We start from the raw sequence: 18,337 nt of genomic DNA on the forward strand, positions 1-18,337 counted from the left end.
ACAGAATGTATGTGAATGGGAGAGAACCAGAGGGAAAGTGATAATTTCTTTTACACAGAGAGGTATAATGGTTTGAATGAACTGCCTGGAACAGTGATTGATGCAGAAATAAATTCTGAAAGGGATTCGGATAAATAATGAAGGGAGAAATTGAAAGTTCATGGTAGTGGGACTAATTGAAAAGCTCTTTCAAAGTGCCAGTTCAGGCACAATGAGACAAATGGCTTTCTATGCTATAGGGTTCGATGATTCTGATTGGGGTAGGTGAGTGTGTTTCCTGTTCCTATTCCAGACTCTCATATTCCAGCAGTTTAGGAAATATTTTTGTTAAAAGCTTTTGGCAAACACAAGGACTGAAGGATTCACAACTCATCATTGGACTCCTTTTAATGATAAAATAGAAAGAGGGAAGTACAGAGGTTGAGTTTAACAGTCGTACCATTCCTTTTAACAACAGTCAATAGCAGCACAAGCTGACCTCTGCATTCATTGATAGTTGTGGAGATAAAATTTAAACTCACATGCGCACACACCCAACAACAGATGGACACACACACACACACACACACACACACACACACACACACACAGAATCACACTGCAGTCATGTGAAGATGCATGCACACACACACAGAATCACACTGCAGTCATGTGAAGATGGACACACACCCACACACACAAGTATGTGCACATGCACACACACACACACACACACACACACGCAGACACAGACACAGGCATAGATAAAGATATGCAGTTGCCTCCCCAATTCACACACAAGCACCCAAAGACACAGATGTATGTGCACACACACACACACACACACACACACACACACACACACACACACACACACACACACACACACACACGTGCACGCACACTCACAAATAAAGTAATGGGGCACATATAAATAACCAAGATATATATACACAAATACACATGGACAGACATTATTCACATTTTCACTGCTCATTCACACTTATGCACAGTTTTGCAAAAGAATTAAACAATATTCTAGCAGCTGATAATTGTAGAGTTCACTAATGTGACGATATGGTTTGGACATCAGAACCTCATTGATAGGCTGAATATGAAACATTTAACTTCTACAAACAGCCCTGGGTTGAATTCAGAACCAAATCTTAAAATACCAGGTGCTATGATGGAAAAAGTACTCCAGTTAATGACTTCTAAATATGATGCACCTCACATTGTTATATTGACACACATTTGTTAAATGGGTTATAACAATGTGTCACTGACAAGCTGTGACACACAATTCACCATATGACGCACTTAATGCAGAAACCAGTTTTCAACAATTACATCTCTTCACAATAAACAGCAAACTCCTCCCAGTGATGACGATGAGGCAGCTCAGTAAGGTTGCAGCAGGTAACAATGAGGGGCAAATCCAGTGAGTCCAAGTGATTCTTCCCGCTCCTTTGGTCAGTGAGTTAGTGATTGCAACCAGTCTTAATCACCACCTTTCCCAGGCATCTAGCCTGGGGGGTGAGGGGAGTCATTGCATGGGAATTAATCACCCTGCCTGCCCACCCCTTATGTTTGCGAGAGGATTGAAGATTGGGCAACGGCAAGAATGTCTCCGACAGATCAGCTGGGGTTGTTGCCATGGTTACGCAGGGCCCGCTCCTGGTCTGATTCCCACTACAGATCCCAGGCTTTGTGGGAACAATATGGGTCCAGCTGCTCTCAACGTTTGAGGCAAAGTATGGAGGGGGAGGTGAGGGGAGGGAGGAAGTGGAATGGGGGAGGGTGGGTGAGGACAGAGATGAAATGAAGGGGAGGAGATGGTGAAGTGGAGAGGAAGGTAGGGGATGGGGTCTGGAAGTGAGATTAGGAGGGGGAAGCAGATGGGTAGGGGTTGAGGAAGGGGAGTGGGAGGGTAGAAGGGAGGGTTGAGTGAAGTGGATGAGATGAGTGCATGGGGAATACAAGAGGGAGAGAGAGTGGAAGAGGAGGAGAGGGAGAGGAGGGGTGGGGAAATGGTACAGGAACAGAGAAAGGGAGGAAAGTGAAAACTGAAGGAAGGTATGAGGCAGATGAAGAGAAAGATGGGTGGGAAAGTGGCCATTCGTGGTTGATTCTGATTTCAGTTCTGTTGTGTTTGAAATCAGAGAATTCAATGCTTAACAAGAGAATCCCTCGCATGGAGGGAATAGCCTAGAGCAAAGCTAAGACTCAATTATGCTAAGTGTCATTTCTACAGAATATATATATACCTGTACACATCTACAGATCTATATATCTCTATATTGACTGTACCACTGTGTAAATGAATGTGAGTTTAGAATTCGTCAGACTTTATGATGTGAAACAGTGTGACGTTATACAAGACCTGGTGGCCATTGTTCCAGGTATAAAGGGCTCGGTCCTTGGGATTGTAATCCAGCATGGAGATGTGGGAGTACTGGTTGTGGAACTGGATGTCAGTGTACTCGTAGGTGGAAGTGTTGGTGTTGTACGAGTAGTAGACCTTGGCCCCACCGAGGTGGGAGTTAGTCATGTAGAGAGTGCCGCAGATCATGAAGGCCTCTCCAGCACTGCGCTTTGGGTATCCCGTGTTCCAGCTACGCAGCACCTCCAGGGTCACGAGGTCCAGCTTGCTGATGACAATGTTCCCCGCATTCTGATTGGTGGCGTAGACGGCCCACAGCCCCCCCTCGTCCACCATCAGGTCGATGTCGGAGTGGCCTCCCCAAGAGTAAGGGTACATGTTGTTGTAGCCCGCGTAGTCCAGGCTCCGCTGGGTGAGCAAGCGCTCAGTGGGGATGTGGAACTTGATGATGATGTGGCTCTGGTACTTGTTGAAGTAGAGGGTCTGGTTGTAGACCACCTGGCCTGTGCCAGACCAAGGGTGAGGCAGGCGGTGCACCGTGAAATTGTCCGTACTTGTGAAGTCCTGCAAAGACTTATAAACGCGCACAAAGCGGTTGTTATGGTAACCATCCATATAATAAACCTGGGGGGAAAAAAAAAGAGACTGTCAAAATGGATTCACCTGCTCAGCGAGGGAGCTGAACCTTAATGTCCAGAAAGCTCAGAGGATGACCTGACAGATGGGGTTAAAATCAGGAAGGGATTTGATTGGGTAAATATGGGTGGGACCAAAACTAGATTCACAAATATAAAATTGTTATTGATAAATTCGATAGGCAGTTCAGGAGAAACTCCTTTACCCAAAGAATGTAAGTATGTGTGACGTGAAAGAGTATAAAACCTTGATGTACTTTTAGTTCAGGAGGTTCTATCAAGAGATTCTCCCAGGCGATTCTTTCACCAGCGTTCCTCCTCAACCTGAATAAAGACCCTTTTACATCGACAGCTCTGGTCTCCGTGTGGCTCATCCAAAGGCATCACCAGTGTGATTGAAGTGAATAACATCATTGCACTTCAGCAGAAGTTAGAGGGTGGAAGGAGTAGAGGAACATGCTGAGGGGGTGACCTGAAGGAGAGTGGGAGCTCATGTGAGGTAACCATAACATGGCTCATCACCACTTTGCATGGAATGTTTGGGCCAAATGGATTTGAGTGGTGAAGGCAGTAGCTCTTTTGCACTTTTTCATGTCACTTAGGGATGGGTAGTAACTGCCTGTCTTGATGGCAAAACTCGCAGCCCACAGACAATGGCCCAGCGCTGTGCTGTGCACCTGGGGCAATCAGTGGCAAATGGGGGAGGTTGGAGGAGAGTTTGAACAACTACAAGTCGTGATCATAGTTACCACAGTTACTTACTTTGATCACAGTACAATGACTGTGGAGTCTATCAATAAATCCACAACAGACAAGGTAAGAGGTGAGAAACCCTTATGGGGGGGTGGGGGTGGGGAAGCTTTGAGACCTTTCCCCCAGCACACTTCAGCTACAACACGGCATGACCAATTCCTCCTTTTCCCTCTTCTCAACATGATACTTTCCGAAGCAAATCAAATCTAATCACATTGAATGAATCAATACAGACAGCTCCTAACAACTCCACAAGAGCACGTCCCTCCCTCACTGGAGTACTGCAGCTCTGGATCTATGCACTCTGCCCCCACCTCCCCCTTTCCAGCTGTACCCTCTGCTTCTAGTGCTCTGGACAAGGTGAAACAGTTTGACAAGGTTCACATTATCCATTCCCTTTACAGTCTTAAAAACACCAATCACATCACTCTTTCCTCATGAGAACATGCCCAATTTACATAAGTGCTCATAATCTAATTGTTCTGTACTAGCTGCTCTCTTCTGAATCCTTTCAATAGGTGTAATATTCTTTTAGTGGCAGGATTACCTTACTACCTCAGCTCAAGACTGACCTTTTATCTATCCCAGCATCCGATTTGCTTTACTCTCTGCCAACAACCATTGTTGTGAGAGACTTCAATTTATTCTCAATCAATTTGTTAAACAAAGCTCTGGTTGGACCCACTGTTCAGTAAGGGGCGCTGCATTGCAGGAAGGATGTCTTGGGCAAGGGGGAGGTGTGGCAATTCAGGCTGCATGGACTAGGCTTGTGTTCCTCAAGTATAGATTAACCAGTTAAAATGTTTAATAGGGCAGATAAAGATAAACTATTTCCTCTGATGGGGGCTGTAGGGAGGCAATGTGGAAGGGCAGTTCCTATGGAGCAGTCTCATTGCTGTTTATAATTGATGTATATAACTCAATACATTAACAGTAGTAGCACAGAGAGCAGAGGGACTGGCATACAGTGAAAGCTTTGGAAAAGAGCTGAAGTCAGTCCAACAAGAGAAATTGATGTTAAAATTAATTACTTTTGAACAATAGAGAGACAGAAGAGCCCAGCTGATGGAATAGAATGAGGGTATTTAACAATCCTGGGAACAGTCATATGGTTGGGTGAGTTCGATACTGTGGAGAATCCATTTGAAAAGCTGGATGTTGAGGTATATCTTCAGAGACCTTTTACTGTATCAGGAAGGTATCTAGATAAGATATCTAGAAATCTGAGTGTGTAGCACCTGATTATTACACACATAACATCACTTTGTGCATGTTTTAATGTGTTTGCAAATTCTGCCCAAAAGGAAGGATTCACAGGATTTCCAGACAGGATTCACACTAGCACCGCTGTCATTTTTTCCAGCATCATTTGGGCATGAAATTGGAAATATAAAGCACAACCTACAATCTGGATTTTTAACTTTTAACCAAATAGGAGCAAATCTTGCAGCAAGTGGTTCCACGGACATGGATTCAAGTACCTGAGACACCAATGTTTTGCTTTCTGAATGTGGTTGACTGAATTTTACTGCTCCGTGCACCGCAATCATCGTTACTGGGTCACATAGTGTGTGATGATTATAATCACAGCATACGTACTGTAATCTCTGCAGGTTTATGAGCCTGTGTCTCACAGTGACGTGGGCAACTCACAGCATTGTACTTGATCAGTGGAGGTGAGCATGGAGTTAGGGTTATGTGACTGCAGACACTCAGAGCATGTGTCCCTTCTTCCCTCAACTGTCCACTTTCCCTCCCCTCCATGTTACTGTACTGTGGCCGCCAAGGAGCATGGACCTTAATGCACTGCCTCACTTCCCAGTCATCAGTGCAGGAATGACATGACAGCCTCATGTTTGGCACACTGGGAAACACGTGGACAATGTTTTAATGCAGCAAACAAGGGAAAAACAAGCTAACAAATTTTTAAGGATCAAATTTCACCAATTTAACATTTTTTTTGTGGGTCACCCAAATGGGTGCTAAATAAAGTGATTATGATTAGAACATTAAAAATGGGTGAAATCCAATTTCCTGGCAAGTGTACCTATTTTGATCTCAACATCTGAAAAGGGACAAAACTAAACCATATCAGGGCTTGCATATTTCTAAGACCCTTTTCATAACTCACGTCTTCCCTGAATGCTCTGTGGTATAGTCACCATTGTGATGTAGAAAACATAGCAGACTATTTGTACAAAAGATGTACAATCTCACAAATAGCAATGAGGTCAAGGCAATTCAGTTTTAGACATTATTTTTTGGATAAATCTTGGCCATGACCTTTTCCCTCCACTGAAGAGGGCAGAGGGGATTTCAGCATAAAGCTAATAAACAAGGGGATAATAAGAAAGTTTGTTGACGATGCAATAATTGGCTGTGGGGTTGACAGGAAGGAGGAAAGCTTCGGACTGCACGAAGGTACAGATGATTTGGTCAGTCGGGCAGAGAAAGGGCAAACAGAACATTATCCAGAGAAGTGTGTAGGTGCAACAAGGCAAGAAAATGCACATGGAGGAAGAAGAGAGCCTTGGAGTGGATGCCCACAAATTCTTATTAGTAGCAGGACAACTTAATTTGGTGGTTATAGGAGATGCTTCTGTTTAATAGCAGAGAAATAGAACATAAGAGTGGAGCAGTTGTACTAAAACTGTATACTAGTGAGACCACAGCTGGAGTACTACATACAGTCCTGGTTCACACATTATAGGCAAGATGTGATTATACTATAAAGGCTGCAGTGGAGATTTATGAGGATGCTGCCATGACAAACAAAAACAGCTGTGAGGAAAGTTTGGATAAACTAGGACTGTTTTCTTTGGGACAAAGGAGGCTGTGGGGAGACTTACTTGAGGTATATAAAGTTATGAGGGGCCCAGAGTAAATGGGAAGGACCCTTTTTCCCTAGCAGAAGGGTCAAGAATCAGGAGGCATAGATTTCAAGTAAATGGTAAAAGATTAGTGGGGGATAAGGTGAAAGGGTAGGGTGTGGAACTCTCTGCCTGAAGGGCTGGTAAAGGCACAAACCCTCATCATAATTGTTAAGTATTTGGATGTGTACTTGAGGAGCCATAACTTACATGGACCGAGTGCTGGAAGGTGGGATTAGGCTGGGCAGTACAGATAAGATGGACTGAATGGCCTCCTCCTATGTTGTAAGTTTTGTATAAATCTGTGACAAATATATGTGTTGTTTTGTGAGATTGTAATGTGTACTGCCAGAAATATATTGGTTTAAAACTACATTGGTGGAGATTCTGTCCTTGCATTTCTCACCATGCTTCAGAAATGTTTATGACATAAAGTATGTAATTCCTTAGAAAAGTCTTAAAGATGGCACATTCAACAGTGCTGCGCTCCCTCAGTATTGGGACCATACATTGGCAAGTTAAAGTCTAGCTTCTGTTATCTTTCACATCCTTAACTCATTCTGACATTTAGCTCAAATGAATAGGATCCATTTGGCTAATTATTTTAATTCGTTCAAATCCAATCCAACAAGCATGAAATCAATCAAGAAAGCAAACTCGTGGCTTTATTTTCTGGCCCACCACCCAACAAATCTCTGAGAATTATGTCTTGAGCAAAACCTTTAAAAACTAGATGTGAAAGGAAAACTGGCTAAACATAACCCTGATGTTTGTCCATTGTTGCTTTGAGTTTCCTGTACATAATTCCTTACCCTACCAGGCTGAGGCCAGAACCTGACTCCTGCTCCTTTCCAGTGCTGCAGTGTTCCAGTGCCAGAGAGAAACTCTCTTAGGGGTCTCTCTGTGATTTCCTTATTTTCTACATCTGTAATATTCTCTAGCTCTATAAAATCTCCTTTTTTAAGATCCTCTGATTCTCACTATTCCATTATTGGTGGCTGTGCCTTCAGCTGCTTGGAGCCCCAAGTTTTGTAATCTCCTCCAAAAACCTGTCCATATCATTCAGGATCCACCTACAACCTCCCTCTTTCAGCCAAGCTTCTGGCCTCCTGTCCTGGTATTGTGTTGTGAGGCTTGATGCAGATTTTTGTCTGAGAACTCCATTTGCTTCTCCTCTTTCTTCCTAAACTAAATGAGTCAGTTTAAACTTCTCTCTTCCTGAATTGCGTCTGTTGCCTGTCTGATGAAACTTGTCACAATCTTTCCTATTCCTTGCTGCTTTTCCAAAATTTGTGCCATCTTCACGATGCTCTGTATACCCAAACCCAGGTCCCTAATACGCTCCTAACACCATCCCCGAATGATGCCATTTTACAGACATGGTAGTGTAGCGGTTAGCACAACGCCATTACAGCACCAGTGACCCGGGTTCAATTCCGGCCGCCGTCTGTAAGGAGTTTGTACGTTCTCCCCATGACTGCGTGGGTTTCCTCCGGGTGCTCCGGTTTCCTCCCACATTCCATAGACGTATGGGTTAGGAAGTTGTGGGCATGCTATGTTGGCACTGGAAGCATGGCAACACTTGCGGGCTGCCCCCAGAACACTCTACGCAAAAGATGTATTTCACTGTGTGTTTCGATGTACATGTGACTAATAAAGAAATCTTATCTTATCTTACATTTACAATAACTCTCTGCCAAGCCTGAGCCAATTTTGTACCTGTGCTGCTTCTGCCTCTTTAACCCTTTGGGCTCCAACCTCGTTTATACATCACTCTCTGAAGAATTGCTTCTCCCTGCACTCCCAGCCCCTTTACTTGTACAATTGTCTCCTTGATTTCACAGTCCCACCCTCTGCCCCCACCAGTGAGATTAAGCGGTCACTGCTGAGTTGTTCAGTAGGTGTGTTAACTCGGTGATTGCTGGGACTTACCTTGGTGTCGCCCTCTGGTGAAGCAGGGTCAGTCATCCAGGCACCAAACCTCGATCCTGAAGTCTTGACGGTGAGCGGGTTGCTGATCCCTGTCAGCTTGCCGCAGGCTAGAAGTGACGGAGAAAGTGTGACCGGGCTGAGAGGCAAGAGGAACTAATCCTGGATGGCAGCACGCTTGCCATTTAACCCCGCGCCTCCTCGATCTGCTTCCACCTCTTTCTTTGATGGGGCCTGACCTGAAGCAGTGTGTCTGTGGCCCTACAACCCTGGGCGTCTCCACACAACGGCATTCTAGAGGGACCCCAGTGAGGGGTGGCGCCTTGTGGTAGAACTCACCACTAAGTGGTTTGGAAATGTGCTGGTATACGGCCCCAGGGGAGCAGGGGATGTGCTGGAATTGGTCTTCAGCTAGTGGAGGGTGCACTGGAATGGAAGCAAATCTGGGGAAGAGTGGAGAGTATTCTGGGAATCTCTCCAGGGTGGGGGTGCAGGATGTGTTGGGATAGTCCCCAGAGTGAGGGATGTGTTGGGATTGTCCCCGCAGTGTGAGGAATGTACAGGGATTCTCCTTGTAAAGTGAGGAATGTGCTGGGATTCTCCCCACAGAGTGAGGAATGTGCTGGGATTCTCCCCGCAGAGCGAGGAATGTGCTGGGATTCTCCCCGCAGAGCGAGGAATGTGCTGGGATTCTCCCCGCAGACAGTCCCACCGGCCTCTGGAAAGGTTTGATTTGATTTTCAAGTGAGCTGCTTATTTTTCCAAGGAACGTCCTCTCACTATCCTGCTTCCCCAGCTACTCTGTACTTAATATTACTGGGACCTCAGGAAGATCTGCTGTGATCGGCTTCCCTGCCATGATTGTCACTGGTACATATCCTCCTACGGTCAGAGACGTGCTTCTGTCGACTTCACTGGTGTCCCAGTGTGACTGTCTCACTGCGCTGCCCCTCACGGCCACCCATCCACGTTATTGCTGCGTCACTGAGGCAATCTACTGCAGTAAACTTCGCAATCTGTCCCATTCAGCAGTGGGTGTGTGAACTCCCTGTCTCGCCGAGTGTGTTAGGCAGAAGGAAGATCCCAAAATTCACCTCCAGAACCAGCTGATGTGATTGGTCAGGGAAAATCCAACTCCTCCCAAGAATAAAAAACCATGCTCACCACCATGAGCAGTTTGCTGCAGTTAAGGATGGGCTGAGGTTTAATGTTTGGTCGTGATGCTTCTGAGGTTGAACGTCCTGCTTACTATTGCCACCTTTGCTTTGTGCATGGAAAGAGAGGATTTGGTGGTGGGGAGAGGGGGAGCAGAGGGAAGGGAGAGATCCTCAACCCTGCAGGAAAGTTGGGGATAAGCTGAGTGTGGGTGGGAGAGGGTGGGGAGAGGAAGGAGGTTGTTGCAGCTTGAGGCTGCACTTCCTCCTCCCTGCAAGGGCAGTAGGGAGAGCCTCCCAAGACCCCTGCCACTGCCTCCGATCCGCATGTTAGCCCCTACCCCGCAGACCCCGAGGGGAGAAGCCAATTCCGCATAACCCGTTAAGTCGCGTGAGTCGGGGCCTACCTAATTTTTGCATGCAGGCCCGAAGCCTGTCCTCAAGACTGGAGACTCTGCCCAGGAGCTCTTCATAGTCGTACGCTCCGATTTCCTCCTGAAGTGCGGCCAGTACAGCCGTGAGATTCGTTGCTTCCGCCTTAAACTGCAACACCAACTTGGCGTCAGCTCTATACTGTTCCAGCACGGGGATCAAAGGCAAGAGTTCATCCATTTTCGATTTTAGGGCCTGCAACGGGTAAAATAATCTCTATTCAGTTGTAAGTGTGGCAAAATAAAAATCCCAACAGCTCCCTGCACCCTGTCTAATCCTACTGCAGAAAGAAAGAACTTCCATTTCTTTCGTACCTTTTGCAACCTCAGGACGTCCCAAATGGAGCCAATTACAGCCACTGCAGCATTATTGTCAGTGGTAATGCAGGAAAAACTGCAGCCAACTTGCGCAAGGGAAGCTCCCACAATCAGGAATGTGAGTATCAGTTTTCTTTAACTGATGCTGATTGGGGGATAAGGATTGGCCAGGGCACTGGGGAGAACTTCCCTGCTATTCCTCAAAGTGTTGTGGGATCTTTCACCCTCATGGGGATTATGTGTTCAAGTCTTTGTGTGTGTGTGTCTCTGTGTGTGAGTTTGCTTGAGAGGCTCCCCACATTGACTCTCCCAAGGGCAGCGGTCCCAGGGTCACTGACTCTCCCTTGTTGTGTGGCTGAAGGAGCAGAGAGTGAACAGCACACCAAAATAGTTCGGAAAAAAAGAGCCTTTATTTTTTTTTATTTTTTAGAATGCGATTGGGTTAACATGCTTTCAATCACGTAACAAAAGGACATTCAGAGATGCATCAACATTTTTTTGATTTGTATATATACATTTTTAAAATATTTTATTTAAAACTATCGCTGGTTAAATGGTTTAACATGCAGGAGGACTCACAGCAAAGGTTAACAAGTCAGCTTTATAAGTATTAAAGAAAGCCTTAAAATTGTCACTGTGTGTGATTTTTTTTAAAATTTTTTTTAAACTATATAATAGTGCAAGGTCAGGAGCCCAAGACCACGATTACAAAGAATTGGACTTGTATCTTCGTTCAATCAATGTCGCTTTTCAAAAAAACTTTCTTAACTTAGCCCTGTAAACAAACAAAAGTAAGAGCGATACTATTGAGGAGTTGCTGCTCTTTCCCCGACTCCCAAAGACACAAGAAACCCTTTTCAAAACCTGACCCACCACCACAGCCTCACAACCTGCAGAAGCCCACTACTTAAGGAAGGAGGGAGAGACTACAGACCAGTTTGCTTAACATCAGTTGTAGGGAAATTGCTGAAATTTCTTATTAAGAAACTGGTAATAGAGGATTTGGAAAATAGCAATAGGATTTCCAGAGTAATGAACTTATGAAAGAGAAATCATCATTGGGAAATCTGCAAGATTTTTTTTGAATTTGTAACCAACAGGATAGATTAGGGCAAACCAGTTGAAGTGGTGTATTTGGACTTTGAGAAGGCCTTCAATAAGATGCCACTCAAGAGATTATGAAACAAAAGTTGAACACATGACACTTGGAGTAATGCACTGGCACTAATTGCGGATTGGTTAATGGGTAGAAAGTAGACAGCAAGACTAAATTGGTCAACTTCAAACTGGGAAGCTTGCCCACGGATGAGCTGCTGGCATCTGGGGCATACTTAACATCAATGATTTGGTCAAGCGGATCAAGTGTAATATATCCAAGCTCAGTGACAATACTAGGCTAGCTGGCAGCGTGAGTTTTGAGGAGGGTACAGAGAGATTTCAAGGAAATATAGACAGGCTAGATGAATGGATACTGAAAGGCCTGGAGAGTGGTGGATACCGAAAGGCCTAGATATAGTGGATGTGGAGAGGATGTTTCCATTAGTAGAACAGTCTGGGATCTGAGGGCACAGCTTCAGAATAAAGGGACGTCCCTTAAAAACTGAGGTGAGGATGAATTTCTTCACCCAGAGGATGGTGAATCTGTGGAATTTGTTGCCGCAGAGGGCTGTGGAGGCCAAGTCATTGGGTGTATTTAAGACAGAGATTGACAGGTTCTTGATTGATAAAGGGGTTAAGGGTTACAGGGAGAAGGCAGGAGAATGGGGCTGAAAAAAAATAATCAGCCATGATTGAATGGTGAAGCAGAATTGATGGGCCAAGTGGTCTAAATCTGCTCTTATATCTTATGATCTTATGTCAGAAGGAATGTAATTTTTGAAAATTAAGATGTCATCCACTTTGGGAGAAAAAATAGAAACCGGAAGTATTTTGAAAATGGTGGGAAACTGAAAGGTTTTCAGAGAGACCTGAGAGTCTGTCCATATGAATCACTGAAAGATAACACACGAGTGCAGTGGGCAATTAGGAAAGCACACAGTAGGTTGGCCTTTATTGTAAGAAGATGTAAGCATACACGGGATAGAGGGAATGTAGTGAAGGATCAGCAGATTGATTCCTAAGATGGTGGGTTTGTTGTATGAGGAGAAAGTAAGTAGGTTGGACCTACACTCTCTAGAATTTGGAAGAATGAGTGGCTGGTGTTCCCTCTCCCTCACTCACTCACACCAATGTGCCTGAGCACAACCTCTACTCCCGCAACATAATATTATCAGGAGGAGCGCCTTCCAAATCGCAGCTTCAGAAACTGTCTTGGGTTCCAGGGGGTTATGAAGCAATTACCCTGACAACCTCCATAATCCTTTCCACCATCCCAGTGGCTCCAGGAAGGGGTTGTGCCATCCCATTGGGGCAGTGGTCCCATGGGCACAGACTGTCCGAGACAGGGAAGCAGAGTTTTACTGGGGGAGAGGTCCCACAGGCACCATCTCACTGGGAGTTGTTGGGTTTGGGGAGTGGGGGAAAGTTAAGGCACATGCCACAGGCACACTCACCAGGGGAAATGTGGTCTCACAGGGGAAATGTGGTCTCACAGGGAAAGGGATCCCATTAGTACTGGGAATTTATGTACAAATAAAAACTCCATGGTCTCCTTCTGTTAAATTTAGCAAAGTGAAGTGAGGAGTGTTCAGTGGGTCAAGGAGAAGGGAAGAAGGGACTGGACTGAGGATAGGAGTGGGACAAGGGTACAGGGGAGTGGAAAATCCGAGTGCTTGGGGATAAGGGTCTGGGCAGGGAGTGAATCAGGTTGTGGGTGAAGGTTGGGGTTGAGAAGTAGGGAGAGGTGTGTAGGAGCGCAGGACAACTGCCCTAGAGGACAGGGAGGGACATGGTTCAATGGGGGGGGGGGGGGGAGGGGGTGGGAGCAGGAGGTGCTGGACAGGGGGGTGGCGCAAGGCATGAGGTGTCAAGGCATGTAGGACAAGGATGTCAGGGCGTGTGTGATGGGGGTCTCAGATGTGTGGGATGGGGTGTTAGGTATAAGGAATGCTGGTGTGTAGGGTGCACTGGACGGGGGACGACAGGTGCACGGGACACAGGTTGTGGGGGAGAATCAGGTGGGGGGGGCAGGCTGCAGGGATTAGGTTTAGGGAGCTTTAGGAACAGAAATTGGAGTGGAGAGACAGGCAGGAGAGGAGTGGGAGTGACAGATGGGAAAGGATGGAGGGGAGATGAGGAAGAGGGAGAGGTGTGTGAGGTGGAGAGAGGGGGTGGGTGACGGAGAGAGAGAGGTGATTGACAGGGAGGAGGAGGGGTGGGAGATGGGGAATTGTCGGAAATAGTTGATGGGGCGGGAGCAAGAAGCAAGAAGGAAAAGTGCAAGGTCAGGAGTGGTATCTTAACCCTTTATCAGCTGCCTCACTGGAGAGGGGAGGAGTATAGAGTGAACCTCTCATCCCTACAAGGACAGGGGTTGGAGAGGTCCACAGGTGAGTGCAGACCCTCAGCAAACACGGAACAGGGTGAAGCTCCAGCAAGAATTATATTACATGTATTGTTCAACACAGGAACTTGTGATTTGATTCAACGCACCTGGGCAGTACTTATGGTCCACAAGCTCACTCCCACCCTTCCAACTACATCAACGTCTTCCATTGCTTCTTCCCAGGCATTTATCTAACTTCCCCTTAAATGCATCCATTATCCACTTCGCCTGCTCACGTGGAAGTAAGTTTCACATTCTCACCGCTCTCTAGGTTAGCAACCTCATGAATCTTGCATTGGATTTATTAGCAACTGTCTTATATTTATGCCTCTTGTTACATATATATTCAGAGGTTCAGTACAGTTATTACTAGTCTCACATCCAGAGGCCTGAGCAATTGATTTTAAGGCACGAGTTCAAATCCCACCATGGAGAATTTAAATTCAAGTTATTATTTCATGGACTCACAGCTGTGTAAAGCCCAGAAGGTGGCTATTTGTCCCACTGTGTTCATGTTAATCAAGAATGGATTCTAGGTTAACTCTACTGAACATAGTCCCGCAGGCTACACATCTTCAAGCGTTCACCCAGGTACAGTTAAGATGTGATAATTCTGCCTCCAGAACTCTATCAGACAGCAAGTTCCAGACCCCCAGTACTCATTGAGTAAATCAATTTTATCACAACTCCCTTTTAATCGTTCTACCAATTAAATATGCCTCACTAGTTAATGGCCTCTCTAAAAGGGAAAATGGTCCTTACTGTTTACAGACAAGGGCATGCATAATATTGTATACCTCAATTACACCTCCCTTCACTCATCTTTGTTCTAAAAGAAACAACCCCAGTGTAAATGGTCTCTCCAGCCCTGGTCACATCCCCACAAATCTCATCTGTTGCCTCTCCAGTATCTTCACATCCTTCTCGCAGTGTGGTGACTAGATGTGTGCACACTCCTCTAGCTGTGGCCTAACTAACATTTTATACAGTTCCAGCATGACCTCCTTGCCCTTGTATGCCTTGACAAATATCCTTGATAACTTAAACACCTTATCTATCTACCCAGCTACCTTCAGGAATTTGTGGGAATGCACTCCAAGAAACCTCTGTTCCTCTACACTTCTTAGTATACTACCACGTATCATGGCATCCTTAACCTTACTTGTCCTTCCGTATGCATCTCAGGCTTTTCCTGACCTAATTCTACTTGTCTTTCTGTGCCCAGCACAGCACTCCACTGCTGTCTTCCTGTAGCCAAGAACTTTCTTACAATCATCAACAGCACCAATTTTGGTATCATCAGCAAGCTATGGAAATGGTTAATCAGCAGCAAAATATGGCCCCTACATTTACTTAAAACATTGGTACATACAAAAAATTCCGATATAAAAACTTAGCAACAGGAATGGTAACCATGTAACAACTGGATTATCACAAAAACTCATCTCACTCATTAATGTCCTTCAGTTGCTGAAAGGGAAGTCCACTGTCATCACACAGGATGGCCTAAATGAGTCCTAGAGAAATGACCTAGAAATTCCCGATGTTTCGGGGCAATTGGGGATTGGGAGTACATGCTGGCCTGGCCATTAGCATGAACAAAAAAAGATCTGTCAAGATTCCAGTACCTTTCCTACCATTAACATTAAGATAATTGGTCTTCAGTTCTCTTGGCTTCTTCCATCTCCTTTCTTTAAATATCAGACTACCTGCCAGTCCTCTGACACTGTTCCCTTTGTAATATATGAAATGTAATACTGCCTTTTAAACACTTCTCCATTTTTTCTTGATATGAATGGATGCAATCTATCCAGACCGGTGCTTTTATCTCCTTTAGGTTTAATGAATTTATCAATGATCTCTCGTTCATCTTAATTTTTTTGATCCAATTTAGTAGCTCTGTCCCTCTTCCAATTTAGCTTTTGTTATTAGGATGGGAGGAGACAGCGCAAGGTGGTGGGTCATTTTTTTTGCCTGTTTTAGAAACAGATAGTTGAGATGGTTCCTGCTGCTGAAATACCACAACCCACCCACTTACTTTTCCATCCATCTACCAACCTACCCATCCGCCTATCCCTCCCTCCCTCCCCCCACTTCCAGACTTCGACACAGCCATGTCAACTCGCATTAATGTAGCACCTTCAACACAGTTAAACATCTCAAGGCGCTTCACAGAAGCAATAATTAAACAGTATTTAGCACTAAGCCACATGAGGACAAGTAGTCGGAACATGGTCTAAGAGGTTGGCTTTAAGGAGTAGTGTAAAGCAGGGAGAGAGCATAACGAAGAGAATGGTAGATTGCAGAGCTGAGACAGCTGGAGGCATGGCCACTAACAGTGGAGTGACTAAACAATGGATGGGCCAGAGGTAAAATGGAAGAGTTCTTAGATTGTGGTCGGACTGGAGGACTGGGAGAAGTCAGGGCATAAAACGATTTGAAACAAGTATGGGAGTTCTAAGAACGGAGGCTCTGCTGGATGGGTCAATGTAGGTCAGTGAACACGAAGGTGATGAGTGCACAGACTTTGGTGCGGGTTAGTGGTGAAGGGCGAGCAAAGCACACAGGAGAGATGAGTTTCACGAAGGATCGAAAGTAGGAGGCAGGATGGACAGGATAATAATGGAATGGTCAAGTTGGGTGTATTGCAGGTCTGGCTAGCTTTCTCTTCTCCTCTCCCAACTTGTGGGACTTATTCAGGTAACAGAATTCTGATGATTTTGTAGCCAATAGGGACATGTGGTTCTGGGTGAGATATCCCAATGTAAACACAAGCTCTTCCAGTCATGAAAAAAATGAAAAGAGGTCTTTAAAGTTATGAAGGCTTTTGATTGAGAAGGGAATAACATTGTTACACAGAAGTTTACAGCATCATGGAATGCTTTCCCTGTGAGCATATGAGTGTATGCCATCCATAAGGGAAAACTGGAAATCGATTTGAAATGCTCCATCAAAGAACTGGGAAAGAAAACGTCTGGAATGACCTGCATGGGAAGGATTTGCAGGATTATGACTGTTTACTTTAGTGAAGTCAAAGATCATAAATCTCAAGTAAGATTTAATAAAAGCCCTTCAATGACTGAGAAGTGACTGCAAACTATGAAAAAAGTAATTCTGGTACCTTAGAAAAGGAATCAGATCAATAGCTTCAGATAAAGGGGTTGATGTGGTATTAGGTCTGTTTGATTTACATGGTGAAATGATATAGAAATGATGGGGACTGGTGGGGAGTTACCAAATGAGCAAACTTGATAGTCCAAACAGCTTTTCCCATTCTTGTGTTCTTCTGAATGGAGGATATAGAAGCTCCAGAAGCTAATTTGTGGTATTCCTAAAAGGATCCTGGGGATCCCTCAAAATAAGAGATCAATTTGATATCACAGGGTAGCAAAACCTTCAATAACCATGTATGTATGACAAATACCTATCATCCCACAGATTAGCTCCCTTATGCAGACTGCGAATCTATCAGTGTGCTTGGTATACCTGAAACTGTCTGGAGAGATGTGCTTTGTGATTCTCCTCCACTTGTCGGAATTTTGTTTCCAAGCCTCTCATTTGTGTTTCCATTTTCTCTACATACTGGAGGTCTCGCTGGGTTCGTCGATCCAAGACCTCAATGGATTGAGTCATGTTCTGCACCTGTACCAGAGAAAGAGGAGTGAGAGCGGCTTCCATTATCTGACGTGGAGGCAGGGGGCAATTTTAGTAGTGGCCCCTGCATCACTCCCCAGTAAGCCACGGGCAATAATCACAGCATGCCGTGACGTAGCACAGGTCAGCCAGGCAGTGGATACATACATGGAGATCATTTCTACATAAACATTGAGTCTGAAGAGTGTTTCCCTCAGCTGAGCCACTTGTGGATGAGAATCCACACCTTCACTGTGACAACTGACAGCAAAACTAAGCATTCAGAAGTGTGAGTTGAGATGATGACAACAGCGAGTGTGGTTCACAGTGTGTTGCTATATATTAGTTAACCAGAGTAATGTCTCAGTGATTGGAATCATCTCCCCCTCACTACCACCATTACACCAGCAGAGATAATGACACTGGGTGCTGATGAAAATGTTTAGCAAGTGACATCCGAGGGAGTGACATTAACATGAGTCGAGGTACAGTCAGTGACAAACTACACTGGGTGACAGTGTGAGGGAGCTGGATTAACATTAGTAGCTACAGTTAGAGATATGGTTAGCTGCACAGGGCACTGGGCAAGGGGTTACTAGGTGACACTGTGTGGAAGCTGGAGAAACATCAGTAGAGATGCAGTCCACAGCATTGTGACTGATTATACAATTTTATCTGAATATCATTTGAGGTCTGTTCAGGCCAGTCTTACAAATTAAGTAAAATTATTCAAAAAATATTACAAGTTGTCAGAATCTTTTGAAAAAA

General features: G+C 45.0%; 1 protein-coding gene across 2 annotated transcripts in view; it reads right to left on the reverse strand.

Annotated features, from left to right (window-relative positions):
- Window positions 1-369: 369 nt before the first annotated feature.
- olfm1b (olfactomedin 1b) overlaps window positions 370-18,337 on the reverse strand; it is a 34,363-nt gene continuing 16,395 nt past the window's right edge. For both annotated transcript variants that reach the window (XM_052037404.1, XM_052037403.1), the window contains exons 3-6: window positions 17,423-17,578; window positions 10,111-10,330; window positions 8,553-8,659; window positions 370-2,986 (exon numbers count right to left, since the gene is read on the reverse strand). In XM_052037404.1, coding sequence (XP_051893364.1) covers window positions 2,312-2,986; window positions 8,553-8,659; window positions 10,111-10,330; window positions 17,423-17,578 — 1,158 coding nt within the window. In that variant the 3' untranslated portion in view covers window positions 370-2,311. The remainder of the gene's footprint in view (window positions 2,987-8,552; window positions 8,660-10,110; window positions 10,331-17,422; window positions 17,579-18,337) is intronic.

Source organism: Pristis pectinata, chromosome 23 (genome assembly GCF_009764475.1).
Source record: "Pristis pectinata isolate sPriPec2 chromosome 23, sPriPec2.1.pri, whole genome shotgun sequence".
NCBI lineage: Eukaryota > Metazoa > Chordata > Chondrichthyes > Rhinopristiformes > Pristidae > Pristis > Pristis pectinata.